Here is an 18,076-nt window from a genome sequence, read left to right as displayed (position 1 = left end):
GGGGCCTCGGTTGGGGGAGGGTAGAAAAAGGAAACAAGAGCCAAAAAGCCAGGAAGGCACCAGGCCAAAAGAGGCCACGTAGCCAAAATGGTGTGATTATATAGGGAAGAATAGCTAGAGGAAGGGCACCCAGCCCAGTCCCCTGGCTGGAGAATTCAGGGTAAGGGGCAGGGTATGCCAGCCAGGATGACCTGTAGCAGGTAGGAATGTGGTGGCCAGTATCCACTTAGATAGGTTAATGGGCACCTCAGTTAGCCATTTGTCCAGGTTTGAGACCTAACAAGGACCAGAGATGGGATCTCCAGACCCCACATCGAAAGCCAGGTGGGTACAGTGGCCAGCCTGTTCATAGGAGGTGGAGGCAGGGGATCCCAGAGCAAGATGGCTGCTCCACATTCAGTAAAGGCCCTGCCTCAATATATTAGGTGGAGAACAATTATAGAAGCCACTTTAAGTCAACTTTGGGTGTTCACATGCGTGTGCATACATGTGCACATACCTCATGCATCTGTACCCACACATCCAAACATGCAAATAGATAGGCACATACATACAAATGCCAGGCAGCTTGGTTGAGTTCTCTACTCTTGGAGAAATCATAAATGAGGTTCTGGTGGGATTACATTTTAATTCCACCCTGTATTGAGTAGAACTGTATGGTGTAGCCCTTTGGGAAAAAAATGAGGACTTTTTATACATATCTCTTCTTTATCTCATTCTTCCTCTCCAATTTCAGCTTCCTCCCCTTGGCTGGATGGAGCAGGATTCCTGTTAGCTTCCTAAGAGGGGCCAGGGCTCCACCCTTTCTTCTCACAGCCCCAGAGTAAATCTGCACAATAATGAGCCCCGTAAGGGAAGAATGACGTCATCACTTAGTGGTCCCAAGCCGCTGCACACAGCATCCACCTTGCTTTGTTCTGGTGACAAGGCTGGAATGTTAATTCCCTGGATGTAAGGGGCTGCAGCGGTTGAGCAAACTTCAGTACCTTCTTTGGGGGGGGGAAAAAAAAAAGCTACACACTTTCTAGTATGAAGGTAAGGAAGTCAAGATCTGCTGTGATTTAAGCACTGGTCCTTCTGTGCACATTTTCCATTTGTTGCGAGGCTTCCTTGGCAGTGAACTCTTTTCCTTCAGAGTTACTGCAGGGTCTGGACCTTTGTAGAGTCCTGACTAACTGACACGGACTGTAGGAAGAGCAGCAGGCTTTCAGCTCACAGCTACAGGTTTTACTGACCATGGCTTGGGACAACCCTCCAAAGTCATGTTTATTGTGACTGTCCCCCGATGCTTCAGAACTTTTGAGTGAAACCAGCCAGGATGCAGGTGGTGGTATGACCGAGCACTGATTTTCTGATGGAGGGGGATATCTCATTCTGTAGAGACCGTGGGGAATTTGTGTCAAAATTGAAAGTTTTTCTTTTCTTTTACCATCAGTTCAGCTGATGTGCTCTGGGATGCTTTTTAGCAGGAAGCCTTTCTACAAGCTGTGACCATAGTTTCTCATTTATAATTCCTGGTACGCAAAACCAAAGCGAGAAGCGCTAATTTAAGGCTAAATGTTGCTTTCATTGTTTCTGTTGTTCTGGTTCTGTGCATGTGCTGCAGACCTTTCCCTCTGCAGGGGCAGTCTTGTGAAAGTTGGCCGGGACTACAGTGCAGGGCCCTGAAGAAAGCCTTGTTTGTTCTGAAACGCTTGAGTGCAGCAGTGATAACAGATGCTTAGGCAAATAGGGTTGATTTCAAAGTGGGTATGGCAGTAAAGTTCGGACTCTGTTAAACAGGGTGGAAAGAAAGTCAGCTTTAGCGGTTTTTTTCAAAATGTTGAGGAACACTGAGTTCTGCAAAGCGAATCAAAATAAACAGTTTACAGTTAGTGATCAGTGGTGCTGGTCAGAAAAGAATCTAGTTTTCACATGGTCTGCACTGTCAGATTTAGTTTGTGCAACTCTATTGTAATATGTTGTCTCTGTGCTAAAAGTGACAGAAATCTCAAGTTAGGTGGTGATGGAAACCATAGGTTCACCATTGACCTGCCTGGATTTTCAATTCCTGCCCAGTGACTTATAAAACTGACTACCCTTTCTACAGCAGAAATGGGTTCGGCTTTCTTTCTTGTCTGGGTTAACAATAGTCAGAAATCAATGTAAAATGTTTTAGAGTTTTATCATTTTGACTTTTTATTTTTTCTCTTTCTCATTAGCTTTAAAGTTGTGCCAAGATTGGCTAAAATAATTAGATAAGTCTTAACATAATTATAAAGATATTTAATAAACCTTTAAATTAACATATATTTAAGAGCTTTTAAAAAGGCCTTTAAATATAATAGCAATACATTCTGAAAAGGGGGAAGGTTGCTTTTCTGAGTTAATACATGCATGGACATGAATGATCTTATGCAATTACTAAATTTTCTACTTAGATTGTCTGTTTTATTTTGAACAAATCTTATGAAAATGAATTTGCCCACAGCAAATTTGATTAATATACCTTAGTGAAAAGCTTTACAATACCTTTATTTTTGGAACTCCCCAAATGAGTAAGTTAAAAACCTGATTTTTGTGCTTTAATCTATGTATGCATTGCCCTGCAAAATGAAGCTTTGAGAGTTGCCATCATTTGTCTGAATGTTCCTAGGAAATCTCCCTCGTGATCTGTGTGACCATAAGCAAATCCCTTGGGAGCGAGGGCCCACATTAACACAAGGAAAGATATTGTCCCATGTGACATCAGACACTAGACAACTACATGCATCTGCATGGTTTTTTCTATTGCTGGCATCTCTAAGGAAACCGCTTAAGTGTTCTGTGACTCCCATCGCCTGAGTCTATTCCTGGAAGTCAGAGTTGATGCAAAAATCAAAGGATTTTTTTTTGGGGGGGGGGTTTGAGACAGGGTCTCTCTGTGTAGCCTTGGCTGCCCTGGACTCGCTTTGTAGACCAGGCTGGCCTCGAACTCACAGCGATCCGCCTGCCTCTGCCTCCCAAGTGCTGGGATTAAAGGCGTGTGCCACCACGCCCGGCGAAAGCAAAGGAATTTTATTGAGCCAACACGCCGGGGTCCACTAAGCTCAAAAGAGTTGGAAGACCCGAAAGAGCCGAAGCAAGGGCTTTTTATACCCTCACAGAAGCAGGACTAGCAGGGGATGACTAGTACAAACACGATTGGTTAGTTGACCTTTAAAACGATTGGCTAAGTAATGGCGCAGGCGGGAGAAAGGGCATAGGCGGGAGGAAAAGGCGCGGTTTTCTGAGTGAGCTAACAATAGTTGGGGACTTTCTCAACTAGGAGGGGTAAGCACATTCCTGAGGTAGTGCAAATTTAAACACAAGCTGGCCATCCTTACATCAGGCTGGACTCTTCAGGCAGAGGATGCAGGAGGACACCAGAAACCCTGCCAGAAGGCAGGCCAAGCGGGTGATTCGCCAGCTGTCAGCACCGGGCTAGCCACGGCAATAAAGTGGAATTTAACGGCTGCTAAGGCAGCTTTGCCATCACTGCCTTGACTGCCTTGACTGGCAGTCGAGCCCCAGGGGTACAGTGGCAATTCTTCCTCAGAATAAATAGAGTCTAGGATGGTCATGGTGGAGGAATGGCGTAAGCACGAGAGCAAGCCAGCCAACCTTTGTTTATAAGCCTTGGACAGTGTGCAGGAGTTTGAGGGTGAATGTGTCTGATTTGTTGGGGCTGGGGTGCCAGGATACGTAATCTAAATGCACAGTACCTCATTTACATGCAAGAAAGAAAACACAGCACTTAATTACCCTATGGGTGGGGAAGAACTTCCAGGTACAATTAAAGGTCATTTGCTGAAAGCTAGGATCTCCTTAGCATAGGGTTGGGTATTTATAGGAATTCCCAGGTGCTTGCTGAACAGGTTTTACCAGTAATGGGTTGGTCTGTAATCTCCCTGAGGCCTATGTGGATGCTCCTTAGAAGATCTAGGGGCCCCCAGATGAGGGGAAGAGAGTCCAGCTGAGAAAGGGAGCCTGTTGTAATAGACCAAGCTTGGTTGGCTTTCCAGATAGGCCAGACTCAACCTCTCCAGCAGCGCCCCACAGTGTATAAATACACACAATGTTCTTTAAGCAAGTAAGAAACCCTATACACTTCATGAGGATAATTTACTAAATGTGTAGGAGTGTGTGTGTGAGTTTGTGTGTATACATGCGTGTGTGTGTGTGTGTGTGTGTGTGTGTGTATAGAAAGATTTATTAGAATGTCCTTCAGGCTGTGGTCCAGCTAATCCAACAATGGCTGGCCATTGGCAAGTCCAAGAATCCAGTGCTTGCTCATGAGGCTGGATGTCTCAGCTGGTCTTCAGTACATTCTGGATTTCTGAAGAAGTAGGCTCCGATACCAGTCAAGGAATGCACTTTCTAGCAAGGCAAGAACACTCAGGCTAAGAGCAAACGCTTCCTTTTTCTGTGTCCTTATGTAGACTTCCCGCAGAAGGTGTGACCCAGATTAGAGGTTGGTTTTCCTGGTTCAAATGATCTGGATTAAAGTTATGTCTTCCTGCTCAAAATCTGGATTAGAAGTGGATCTTTCCATTTCAAATTAAGCATAAGTCCCTGACTGGTATGTTCCTCCACTTTTGGGTTTTAGGTAATTCCAGATGTAGGCAAGTTGGCAATCAAGACAATTGCATCGTTCTTTTTTTATTTTCATTAACTAGACCTTATGATACATTGTTTATATGTCTATTTTAGAGCAGAATTACACATAACTCCTCAAAATCTTACGGAGTAGAATTTCAAGGTGCTCTGCCTGTGATCTGTGTTATTTAAATTAGTTGGGTTATGCCACCAAACTATATGTAATAACATTGCTCATATTTTCCAGTTTAGAGCCTGTAAATTACAGTAAAAAAAAAAACCATGGCTGTGCTGACAGGTTGTCCATAATGAAGTGAGAGGAACTCAAGAAAGCTGCTAGCAACAAGTTGACCTCAATTTGACTAAATTCTCTGGCTCTTTATAATGGGCTAGGATGAAAGATTTAGAGACAATGGTTTAAAATTGTAGTGGTTGTCACAAGAAGGGAAGAAGGAAGAGTACATAGTGGTGTTATAAATATATCCTCACCACTAAGGAAAGACAAAAAAAAAAAAAAAAAAAAAGACAAAGGGAAAGTGCTGGTGTGACTGGATCGGCTGGTGAGGGCACCTGCTGCCAAGTCTGATGACTTGAGTTCAATCCTTGTGACCTGCATGGTGGCAAAAGAGAACCACCCCCCATCTTGTCTTCTGACCTCCATTTCATGCCATATGTGTACCATACCTCCCACATACACATACATAGACAATAAATGAAAAAATAATTTTAATAGACTCATAAAGATCCAAAGCTTGTGTCCTATTCTGAAAGACCCACCATTTCTTTTTTTTTTTTTTATTGAAAAATAAAATCATTCATATTACATCTCAATTGCTATCCCATCCTGTGCATCCTCCCATTCCTCCCTCCCTCCCACTTTCACCCCATTCCCCTTCCCTATGACTGTGACTGATGGGGACCTCCTCCCTTGAATATGATGCTGGGGTATCAAGTTTCTTCTTGGTAGTCTGCTATCCTTCCTCTGAGTGCCATCGGGCCTCCCCATCAAGGGGACATAGCCAAATAAGGGGCACCAGAGTTCGTGTGAAAGTCAGTCCCTAGTCTCTACTTAAGTGTAGAGAATATTCTGTCCCTTGGCTAGGTCTGGGTAGGGGTTTGATGATGACTGCACATATTGTCTTTAGTTGGTGCCATAGATCGAGCAGAACCCCTGGGCCCAGATCTGCCCATCATAGTGTTCTTCTTGTAGGTTTCTAGGACCCTGTAGATCCATCTATTTCCCTATCTCCTGTATTTCTCCCACCCTAGGATGTCCTCACCACTATCCCATTTTCCTGGTAAGTGAAGACTTTCATGAGACATGCCCCTTGGCCTAGTGTCCAGATATAAATGAATATATATTATTTGAGTCTTTCTGCTTCTGGGTTAACTCACTCATTATGATCATTTCTAGTTCAATCCATTTGTCCACAAATTTCGGGAATTCCTTGTTTTTAATAGCTGAGTAGTATTCCATAGTGTAAATGTACCACAGTTTCTCTATCCATTCTTTTACTGAGGGACACTTAGGCTGTTTCCATGTTCTGGCTATTATGAATATGGCTGCTATGAACACGGTTGAGCATATGTCCCTGTTGTATGCTGCAGCATCTTCTGGGTTTATTCCAAGGAGTAGAATAGCTGGGTCTTGAGGAAGCCCTATTCCCATTTTTTCTTTCTTTCTTTTTTTTTTTTTTTGGTTTTTCGAGACAGGGTTTCTCTGTGTAGCCTTGGCCATCCTGGACTCACTTTGTAGACCAGGCTGGCCTTGAACTCACAGCGATCCGCCTGCCTCTGCCTCCCGAGTGCTGGGATTAAAGGTGTGCGCCACCACGCCCGGCTCCTATTTTTTCTGAGGTAGCGCCAGATAGCTTTCCAAAGTGGCTGCACTAGACTGCACTCCCACCAGCAATGGAGGAGTGTTCCTCTCTCCACCAGCAATGGAGGAGCACTCCTCTCTCCCCACATCCTCGCCAGCACGTGGTGTCGCGTGAGTTTTTGATCTAAGCCACCATTTCTTTATATATTCAAAATGGCTCTCTAGCTCCCAGCTGTCAGATCTAGGGTCTAGGGTGAGGCAGACGAGAGTCTCGCATTAGTGTAAAATTTAAGAGGTGGCCAGAACATCTATCATCAAGATATACTATATTTTAGTAACACAAATCTACTATGAAGAAAATTTTAACGTTGCAAATGAAGTTGGAATTCGACTCTGAGTAGGCATGCCTCGTCCACTCCTGGGCCTCTGCTCTGAGGTTCCTAGGTTATTTCTGGAGAGTTATAATCGTCACTGACTTGAAGCACTAGGGTGATTTATTAAAAGAAGGCTCTTCTTCCTCAGTCATCTGAGAAAGGCATGCCCTATCATGTGAACAAGCTGCTTAGCTCTGGACTATTCTGTAGTTGGGGGGGGGGGGGGAATGCTGTGATTAAAGACTTCAAATTGCACGCAAGCTTGACTCTTTTGAGGTTCACTCATCTTTAATCACTATCATGCCCTTGCTAGTTTGAACCTGCCCTCTCTCTAGAAGAGACAGACATAAGAGGGGGGAGGGAGAGGGAGCAAAAAATAGTGCACCGAGAAGAGCAGGAATCAGCAGGCTGTGGCCAGGAACAAGCTCAGGGTGACATCAGCAGTTCCCAGTGGGCATGCTGGTGAGAGACAGCATCTTTTTTTTTTTTTTTTTTTTCAGATTTTAAAAAATTATGTTTCTTTTTTTAAGGTATACATTTATAGTATTATACATGCATAAAGTAAGCTACATACAGTAGGAAAAACCACAAGACAATCAGGAATTATATAAATGTTCCACTCATAGTGATTTGGCTATTTGTATTTGGCAAATTTGAAGTAAACATCTTTCCTATCTTGCTGGGTCTAAATTTCTGAATGAAAATCAATATCTATCACATCTCATCTCTATTAACTTGAAACGTCTATCTTGATCTAAAAACATCTTAACCCCTAACCAACTAAGCTTAATTGTCAGACTAAACTATCTGGTCTTCAACCCCATCAGAGACTTGAGAAGGAATAAAACTGAAATGCCTGAGGGAACCGGGAGTGCAGGTTAGCAGCTTCCAAAATGAAGAAATGGCTGAGCCAGTTTACTGCCTGAACAGTCACCCAATGCAAGGAGACAATTGCTGCTAGGGAAAATGGCTGCAAAATGAAAGTACCTAAAAAGTTGAGGGGAAAGACCCATGAAATCTTACATCACATGTTTTCAAGGAAAAGGGAGACTGTGTACAGGCCCCTACATGAGAAGCAACACAGACTCGACACGGCTTGAAAACTGGTGTTTGCCAAAACTTGGCCCTCAGCTCTCCATTATTCTTTGTGAGAGTATGTCCTTTGTGAAAAGAAAAATAAATTCACAAAATACATGTGGATGAAAACAGAAAAAATATTCTTTAAAGAAGCACAAGATAGAGACTATCAAATAACAATTTAAAAAATAGGTAACAAATTTTGTTTTGTAAACATGGGGAAGAATGGGAGCGTCATAACCACAGACAACGGAATACCGTGATGCAATAAGGACGGTTAAAATACCAGAGATGAATGGAGCAGAGACTTGAGGAAACAGGGAGTAGTTAAAAACCCAAAGGAGAATTTAAAATGTGTGTCATGTAACTATTTATTGGCATACTATCATTGATTCTTTTATCAAATAGACTATTGCTATGAAGGAAAACAAAAACTTTAAATAAGGAGACTTAAGTGCTCTCTCACACACAAATATGTACAGATCTGTATCTCCTATATCTAATATCATCTATATCTATGTCAAACATTAAAAAACTGATTCTCTGTCTGTCTGTCTGTCTCTGTCTGTCTGTCTGTCTGTCTGTCTGTCTGTCTCTCTCTCTCTCTCTCTCTCTCTCTCTCTCTCTCTCTCCTTCCCTTTACATCACCCAGGTTTCTGGAAATAGAAGAGACCGAGGGTAGGCAAGAGTGGGAGCTCTGAGTCTGACCAGTGGGCTTTGCAACAATCCATCAAAGAGCTAATGATGGCTTGGCTGAGGGGGAAAGGAAAGGCAGAGATAGGAAGTAGTTGGCTTTGGGGCATATTTTGAAGATGGAGAAGATAAGACTTACCAAGAAAACAAATGTGGGGGATATAAGGCAAAGAGAAGAATAAAAAAGCTGCCTTTAAACTTGGGGCCAAATATATGAAGAGACTGACATGAGGAATATTTTATAGAGGAAGATTGTGAGCTCCGAGGAGACAAAGAGTGAACAGTTCAGTGGATACAGCAGCTGACTGAATGAGAGTGTCCATGCTAGTGAATGAGTGGGCGGCAGCAGGAGGGAGGTCCTGAGAGCATTCGGCAAGCCATGTGCATTGACCTGACTTTCTATTAATGATTGGGGTCATTTTTCTTTTTCATTGACACAATGCAAAGCATAAGCTGAAGTACTGGGTGAAGAAAACAATCCAAAAGGGTTCTTGACAATGACAGGATAGACTGAACCATTCAGGTAAAATTAATCTAAACAAAGTGTTGAAAATTTGATCTGCCCAGGCAGTACCTATTTAAGGAACAGTATTGCTATTAAAATGCAATGTTTGCTCAAACAAATCTGGTTCAAATCTCATCCTGTCCTTCCTGATTATGCCTTTAATTTAAGTTCAATAATGTCTTTCATTTATACAAATGGTATGGTCATGTTGAAAATGAAACTCGAATGAAATAATAAAGCATTGCGTAAGAAACCTCTTTCTGTGCTCTATCCATACTCTGTAACATTTAACTATATATCTTCTATCTTTCACATTCTTATTGCACTCTTTATGTGTATGTATATGTGCTCAAACATGCTTGTGTGCTGCAGCATGCATGTAGAAATCAAAGGACAACGGTTAGGAGATTTTTGTTGTTGTTTTGATTTTGGTTTCTTCTACCTTGTACATTCTGGAGATTGAAAGATAATCAGGATTGGCAGCAAGCACTTTTACCAGATGAACTGTCTGTCTGTCTATCATCTATCTTCTAGCCATCATCTATCCACCCATGCATTCATCCATCGTCTTTCTATATTGAGTTAATTAACTACTGGCAAAGGTAAAGGTTGCCATGGGCAATAGTCGACTTCATGAAGTGTGTTGAGACTTAGAAGTTGTCTAGAACCTCAAACCTTACTTCCTAGAAGAAGTGTTCTTGTCAGCACCGCTCCCCAGCCACACTTGGAAATGTTAGCTCTTTTTATGGGTAATCAGAGATAACCATTAATAATATGTGAAGGCCCGGAGAGATGATGGTTCAGTGGTTTACAGCACTTTTTGTGCAGCCATGAGGATGGATGTTCAGATCCCAGCACCCATACAACAAGCTGTGTGCCTAACGAATGTCTGTAACTACAGCTCCAAGGAGTCTGATGCCGCTGTGAACTGTTTATACATGCATGCACACAGGCATGCAGGCACACACACATGCAGGCACATACATCTTTAAGAATTGCTATGTTAACCAACATAAGAATGATAAATATCTCTTGCTTTTTAAAGTCATATACAAACAGCATGGAGAAAGCATATTTCACACCTACAAAATATTATTCCTGTGGCTGCCACATCTTTTGCTTTGGTCATCATTTAGATTTTTTCTCTACTTAATCATCAGTTAAAAGAAATGCTTAAATCACAAAACTGATCAAATCTTTGCCAATTCTGGTGTCAATGGAAATGCTTGAGTAAAGCAGCTTGTGCATCTGAAAGCATACTTTGCCTTTTCTCTATTAGGTGATAGTTGTGTAGTTTCTTTGTTTTTCTGTGTAGCTCTAGTTGTCCTGAAACTTACCCTGTCCACTAAGCTGGCCGCCTGCCTCTACCTCCCAAGGGCTGGAATTAAAGATGTGTGCCACCACACCTGACTTGCATAGTTTCTTTCAAAGGTTTAAAAGAAGAAGACCTACAATTTCTGTTCATGTTCTGGTCTCTCCTTTATTTAACTGGATTTCTTCCTTGAAGTTGGATGGTGTGGACGTGATCAGTGAGGATTCTGGAGGTCTGCTGGCTGAGTTGAACCCAGGCACTTTGCATGTATGTGGCTGGTCACATGTGCTCTCACATCCCACCCACCACATGGCGGTGATGTAGCCTATACTTGTAGGCTTGCTGTTAGGATAAAATATATACTAGCTCCTGGAATACAGAAAGAACTATACACTGTGATTATTGGTGTACAACTTAAGGTAGTCATGTCACATGCTCATCTGATGAATACCATAAATTAGACAATCCAGCAAGCAAATCATAAAACAGGATCTAGGGTCTCTAGGTCCTTTCAATGTCCCTTAGTAGTCACTGCCCCTCTTCAAGGGGAACTGCTGTCCTGACTTGTCATTAGTTTTGCTGATAGCCATTGGCAAGCCATACTATTCTGAAATAAAATGGGATCAGATGCAGCATTTTGTGTTTCTACGTAAGACTTTACTTGCTGGCTATCTTAACACAGAGCTTATATTTATTTTTGTTTGTTTGTTTTGTTTAGGTTGAAAAAGCTCCTTGAACAAGAAAAGGCTTACCAAGCCCGCAAAGAAAAAGAAAATGCTAAGCGGCTCACTAAGCTTCGGGGCGAGCTTGTGAAACTTAAGTCCTTTGCTCTCATGCTGGTGGACGAGAGGCAGATGCACATCGAGCAGCTGGGCCTGCAGAGTCAGAAAGTCCAGGACCTCACTCAGAAACTGAGGGAGGAGGAAGAAAAGCTCAAAGCCGTCACTTGCAAATCCAAAGAAGACCGCCAGAAACTGCTCAAGCTGGAAGTGGACTTTGAACACAAGGCCTCGAGGTTTTCCCAGGAGCACGAAGAGATGAACGCCAAACTGGCAAACCAAGAGTCTCACAACAGACAACTTCGACTCAAACTGGTCGGCTTGTCTCAGAGGATTGAGGAGCTGGAAGAGACCAATAAAAATCTTCAGAAGGCGGAGGAAGAGCTTCAGGAGCTGAGGGGTAAAATCGCCAAAGGGGAATGTGGCAACTCTAGCCTCATGGCGGAAGTGGAAAGTCTGCGCAAGCGCGTGCTTGAGATGGAGGGCAAGGACGAAGAGATCAGCAAGACTGAGGCCCAGTGCCGGGAGCTGAAGAAGAAGCTCCAAGAAGAAGAGCACCACAGTAAGGAGCTTAGGTTAGAGGTGGAGAAGCTGCAGAAGCGCATGTCTGAACTGGAGAGGCTGGAGGAAGCCTTCAGCCGGAGTAAGTCGGAATGCACCCAGCTCCATTTGAACCTGGAGAAAGAGAAGAACGTAACCAAAGACCTGCTCAACGAGCTGGAGGTGGTCAAGGGCCGAGTGAAAGACCTCGAATGCTCGGAAAGTAGACTGGAGAAGGCTGAGTTAAGCCTCAAAGATGACCTGACGAAGCTGAAGTCCTTCACCGTGATGCTGGTGGACGAGAGGAAGAGTATGATGGAAAAAATAAAGCAAGAAGAGAGAAAGGTGGATGGGTTGAATAAAAACTTTAAGGTGGAACAGGGAAAGGTTATGGATGTAACGGAAAAGCTCATCGAGGAAAGCAAGAAGCTTTTGAAACTCAAGTCTGAAATGGAGGAGAAGGTGTACAGCTTGACAAAGGAGAGGGATGAGTTGATGGGTCGACTGAGGACCGAAGAAGAGAGGTCCTGTGAGTTAAGCTGCAGCGTGGACTTACTAAAGAAGAGACTTGACGGCATAGAGGAGGTGGGACGGGAAATGAGCCGAGGTAGATCGTGCAAGGGGCCCGCCGAGTTCACCTGCCCAGAAGACAACAAGATCCGGGAACTGACGCTGGAAATCGAGAGGCTGAAGAAGCGCCTTCAGCAGTTGGAGGTGGTGGAGGGGGACTTGATGAAGACCGAGGACGAGTACGACCAGTTAGAGCAGAAGTTCAGGACGGAGCAGGATAAGGCGAACTTCCTCTCTCGGCAGCTGGAGGAAATCAAACACCAAATGGCCAAGAACAAAGCCATAGAGAAAGGGGAGGCTGTGAGCCAGGAAGCCGAGCTGCGGCACAGGGTTCGGCTGGAGGAGGCGAAAAGCCGCGACCTGCAGGCCGAGGTGCAGGCTCTCAAGGAGAAGATCCATGAGCTGATGAACAAAGAGGATCAGCTGGCTCAGCTCCAAGTCGACTATTCTGTCCTTCAGCAGAGATTTATGGAAGAAGAAAACAAGAACAAAAGCATGGGGCAGGAGGTTCTCAACCTGACCAAAGAGCTGGAGCTTTCCAAGCGCTACAGCCGAGCTCTCAGGCCCAGTGGGAACGGCAGGAGGATGGTGGACGTGCCGGTGGCCTCCACGGGGGTACAGACTGAGGCGGTGTGTGGGGACGCTGCAGAGGAGGAGACCCCTGCTGTATTCATTCGCAAATCCTTCCAGGAGGAAAATCACATCATGAGTAATCTTCGTCAGGTGGGCCTGAAGAAGCCCATTGAACGATCCTCGGTCCTCGACAGGTATCCCCCAGCAGCGAATGAGCTCGCCATGAGGAAGTCTTGGATTCCTTGGATGAGAAAAAGAGAAAACGGCCCCTCCACTCCGCAGGACAAAGGGCCCAGGCCAAACCCAGGAACAGGGCACCCTGGGGAGCTGGTCCTAGCACCGAAGCAGGGCCAGCCCCTGCACATCCGAGTGACGCCCGACCACGAGAACAGCACTGCCACCCTTGAGATCACAAGCCCCACATCCGAAGAGTTTTTCTCTAGTACCACCGTCATTCCTACCTTAGGCAACCAGAAACCAAGGATAACCATTATTCCATCACCCAATGTCATGTCGCAAAAGCCCAAAAGTGCAGAGCCTACTCTCGGCCCAGAGCGAGCCATGTCCCCCGTCACGATTACTACTATTTCCAGAGAGAAGAGCCCAGAAGTTGGAAGGGGCGCGTTTGCAGACAGGCCCGCGTCCCCCATCCAGATCATGACGGTGTCAACGTCTGCAGCGCCTCCTGAAATCGCTGTCTCTCCTGAATCCCAGGAAGTGCCTATGGGAAGGACTATTCTCAAAGTCACCCCGGAAAAACAAACTGTTCCAACCCCCGTGCGGAAGTACAACTCCAACGCCAACATCATCACCACGGAAGACAACAAAATTCACATTCACCTGGGTTCTCAATTTAAACGAACCCCTGGGCCTGCAGCTGAAGGCGTGAGTCCAGTCATCACCGTCAGGCCTGTCAACGTGACAGCGGAGAAGGAAGTTTCTACAGGCACGGTCCTCCGCTCTCCCAGGAACCACCTCTCTTCACGACCCTGTGCTAGCAAAGTGACCAGCACCATAACCATAACCCCGGCCACAACGTCATCCACACGAGGAACCCAATCGGTGGTGAGTAGAAGAGGTGGCAGAGCACAGCCGCAAGCAGGGAGGGGGGCTAGGAAGGAACCCCCTACCTCTGCCTGCATCCAGATGCTCCCCAGAAGGCGGCCTATACAGAAATAAAAGAGATCTCACCTAGAAGTGAAAATTCACATTTTGGTAAATTGAGCAAGTTTTAAGGAGAACATTTGATTTATTCATATAAATTTATGGAGACTCCGTAAACATACTTGCAAAGACAATCGCTTTGAAATGGTGCTATAGAATAACCCTAAAGTTTAAAATGTGTGGGTTTTTTTTTTTTTATTCAAAATACTTTTAAAAGCAAGCAATCCATATACAAGAAGAGTTAAGTGTGTTCCTAGGTTTGTTTCTATGGTGTGGATGTTCAGTGGGTGATTATGTATGGCCACAGGTGTAATTTATTCCAAAATTAAGACTGAAATATTTTCTATTAAAATCTTTTAAATGAAAAAGAAGTGACTCTATATGCCTGAAATCTGTATTTCATTTAGGAACATCTTGCAAAAAGCATGAATTTTTCATAAATATTTATTTGATGACCAGAAGGGATGATACGTTTTAAAATATCTGAGGCACAGCTGAAGTGGAAATTGTATTTTTCAAATACTTCCAACAACTGTCTTTATTTACTGGGGACACATTTCTTAGACAACAACACGTACCTCTCAAATATTAACTCAAACTAACCCATTAGACACTGTGGTTCTTAGCTACAGAACACAGTCTATAGCTTACGCTGGAATCTCTTACAAGCAAGCTCATTACTTAATTACCTAAGCTATGGTTGTCTTCCCATATGCTCAGGCTTTAAAGTGTGTATCCCCCGCTGTTTTGGCTGTAAAGCCTTGAGTTACTGGCTCCACTGGAGCCAAACAGCATTCAGCGTCGTTAGCCTTCTCAAAAGATGCTGAACTGCTTCTCCACAAGACAGAGCACTGGCTCCGTTGAGTAAAGTCTTGCATCGCCACATTTTGTAAACAGATAGTGTGTGTGTGTGCGCGCGCGCGCGCACGCGTAGTGTGTGTGTGGTGTGTGGTGTGTATGTGTGTATGCATAGTGTGTGTGTTTGTGTGTATGCGTAGTGTGTATGTATGCATTGTGTGTGCATGTGTAGTGTGTGTGTGTGTGTGTGTGTGTGTGTGTGTGTAAATCATTGTATCTCAGCAGATTCTGCTGCTGCTGCATCTTCTCCCCATTTCCAAGTTCAGATTGCTAGTCTTACCCTCTGGCTACCACTTATGCCATGTACACAAATAAGATTTAAAAACAATTATGTATGCGTTCTCAGGCCCCACTGATGATGGCCTATGTATTTTGGTAAACTCAAAAAAATAAAATTTAGGAGAACCAAAGGTCTAAGAGACCCCTCCTAGACTGAGAGCGGTGAAGCTAGTTCATGTGGGTATGTACTCATTCCCCTTTCACTGAGCATCAGCCGCACTTCCACCATAGTGTTGAGAATGCAGAGATCTGTGGAGGTGCCCAGGCCAGTGAGGCAGGACAGGGAGGATGTAATCATGCTGCGATAAAGGTACGCACAAAGGAACTACCAGAGGAGGGGTCATAGGTCAGAAGGCATGGGAAGGGGTGTAGAGACAAGCAGAATGTGTGAAGGCGTGACCACAGGAAGGGGCCTGCTGTGTGCGGTGGTGCTGGGCGTGGGGAGAAAATACAGGCACACACAAGGCCTGGGCACTGGGTTACGCCACTGGCATTACATTTCTCTGAATAGATGAACAGAACCAAGGACAGAGTAACACGTGATCCTGCAAAGGTTTTACATTGTTTTTGAAAGCTATTTCTAGAAAACATCTGAAAGGACAAAGGAGGGAACACAGGCTAAAGATAAGTGCCGTTCCATTTCCCTAGGGTAGAGATGGTAAGGGGTTAAACTGTGGTAGTGGCAATGTAACCAGGCACGTAGTGAACCTAGGAGTGAGCACCAGGTATGGCAGTGTATACTAGGGTTTCTGGCACTCCGGAAACAGGCAAGAGGGCTGCAGGGACTGCACCGTAAGAATATGTCTCAATAGGAAGAGGGGGAAAAAGAGTTTTTAAGAAGTTCACCACAGAGTTCATGCAGACGGTGGCTCAGGGTTTCCTGTCTTTGCTGTGTAACTAGGGTGAGAATGTGCGAAGATTTGCTGGACGAGGCCCTAAACTTCATGCCCAACACTGATAAAAAAAAAAAAAAAGGCTGAAGACCCACCCAACTTGGATGTGGGACACAGAGGCTTTCTTTGGACCTGGCCTACCATTTGTTCCCAGCTTCCTCTCCGTGCTTGTCAGTTTCATTTATCTTCTGCTACCAGAACAAGTATTTACAGAGACAAGAATACACAATACTCCCGTTTATTTCTACAATTTGCCTCAGAAATCCACATATAGCATGACGCCATCCGTGCTGCCTCACGGACTTCCAGTGTATTAATAAGGGGTATCCTTTTGGTTTAGAATCATGGTGTCATGATGTAGCCCAGGCTAGTCCTGTAGTCCTAGAACACAAAAGATCATAACATATACGAATCATGGTGTCATGATGTAGCCCAGGCTAATCCTGTAGTCCTAGAACACGAAGGATCATAACATACACACACACATGTGAATAGTGATGAACAATGGTTGTATACACTTTTTCTGGGGAGACCTGAACACACGTGTATTTCACCCAGATAGGACTCCAACAACAGACCAAATAAACGATTTCTGTCAAGAAGATGATGATTTGCTTGGCATGGCAGTGAGCAGTGCGGCACTTTTGAGATGCCTGCAACGTGCTCTCTATGTCCAGTGAGTGGCTGGAGATCAGATCTGCACTTCAGAAGGGACTGGCAGCTAGAGACTCTAGGGTAAAAAGGGTACTCAAGGGTAAAAATGGAAACTTAAATAAAAGGGCTGAGACCAGGGCATGGTGACACATGTAGGAGGCAGGCAATGAGCCATCAAGAGCAGAAAGTGGTCACTAGAGCGTGGAAGCATTGGTGAAACTCATAGACACCAAAGCAATGCACTGTGAGGAACATCATAAGATGGGCGTGGTCAGCGCCAATTCAAATAGAAACGTCTGAGGTCATTAATAGGTGAAAAGAGCCACTTCCTCTGAAATGGCAGAAAGGAAGGACAGTGGCATGCCTAGGCACTGAGGGCATCATCTGTAGCTAGAGAAGGTGACCCAAGGCTTTAGAGGGAAGTTCAACACAGACGGTTCAAGAAAGGAAAGGGAGAAAGAGCGCGTTAGATGCCAACTCCAGCTTTCTTCGTCCTTTTCCCTGGGATGGGTTGTTGTGGGGACTACTTTGTGCCAGGAAGTATGCTAATGCCCAGACTGAAGGCAAAACTGGGGAAACTCACCGCCATATCCCTTTTGTCTGTGTTTTCTCTTCCAGTCAGCACAAGATGGGTCATCTCAGCGGCCTACACCCACCCGCATTCCTATGTCTAAAGGTATGAAAGCTGGAAAGCCAGTAGTTGCAGCCCCTGGAGCAGGAAATCTGACCAAATTCCAGCCTCGAGCTGAGACTCAGTCTATGAAAATAGAGCTGAAGAAATCTGCGGCCAGCAGCACTACCTCTCTTGGAGGGGGGAAGGGCTGAGGGCAGTGGCTAAGGGGGTATGTTGTAAGGATGCTACTGCTGCTGTGGAAACAAACTTTCCTCTGTTTGTGCCAACCCTTTCCATGTACTACTAATTTAAGTTTTAAATATCTTGTTTATAAAATAACCATCTAAGAGCCATGCGTTTTTCCTATTCTGTGCATTTGTTTCAATGCAGAGGCATAGAACTGATTAGCAAAGTTGCCCATTTGCTGAATGTTTTGTCAAAGATGCTGGTCCTGAGAGAGGGTCTGGCCTCCAGTTCAGTTTCACTTCTACCATGTGGCCCCATCCCGGTTAGCTCATCAAATGAAGAAGTCCTCAGTATCCTCACTAGTGAGATTTGGGGACCACATTACATGCTCCCAAAGACTGGCTCCCAATTTTTCTAGTTGTAAGCCAAGTTTAATAGACTTAGTTTTAAAAAAACAAACTATTTTCAAACAAGACAGAATTTAACAATTGTCATTATGCACCATCGAGTCTTGAGTTTGATATACGTGATGGTAGTAAAAATTTTTCACAGCTATCACAGGGCCTCTAACATTTTGGAAAAACAAAAGCC

At 44.5% G+C, this 18,076-nt stretch overlaps 1 protein-coding gene across 5 annotated transcripts in view; it reads left to right on the top strand.

Moving 5' to 3' along the window:
* Filip1 (filamin A interacting protein 1) overlaps positions 1-18,076 on the top strand; it is a 155,809-nt gene that overhangs the window by 124,895 nt on the left and 12,838 nt on the right. For 3 of the 5 annotated variants that reach the window (XM_051140683.1, XM_051140686.1, XM_051140685.1), the window contains exons 5-6: positions 11,095-13,903; positions 17,305-18,000. In XM_051140683.1, coding sequence (XP_050996640.1) covers positions 11,095-13,903; positions 17,305-17,511 — 3,016 coding nt within the window. In that variant the 3' untranslated portion in view covers positions 17,512-18,000. Of the gene's footprint in view, positions 1-11,094; positions 13,904-17,304; positions 18,001-18,076 lie in introns of those variants that run through there. The other 2 variants (XM_051140684.1, XM_051140687.1) reach the window with 2 other exon arrangements.

This window comes from Acomys russatus, chromosome 32 (assembly GCF_903995435.1).
Source record: "Acomys russatus chromosome 32, mAcoRus1.1, whole genome shotgun sequence".
Classification (NCBI taxonomy): Eukaryota; Metazoa; Chordata; class Mammalia; order Rodentia; family Muridae; genus Acomys; species Acomys russatus.
The sequence above is the reverse complement of the archived record's forward strand: the minus strand, read 5'-3'. Positions and strand labels throughout refer to the sequence as shown.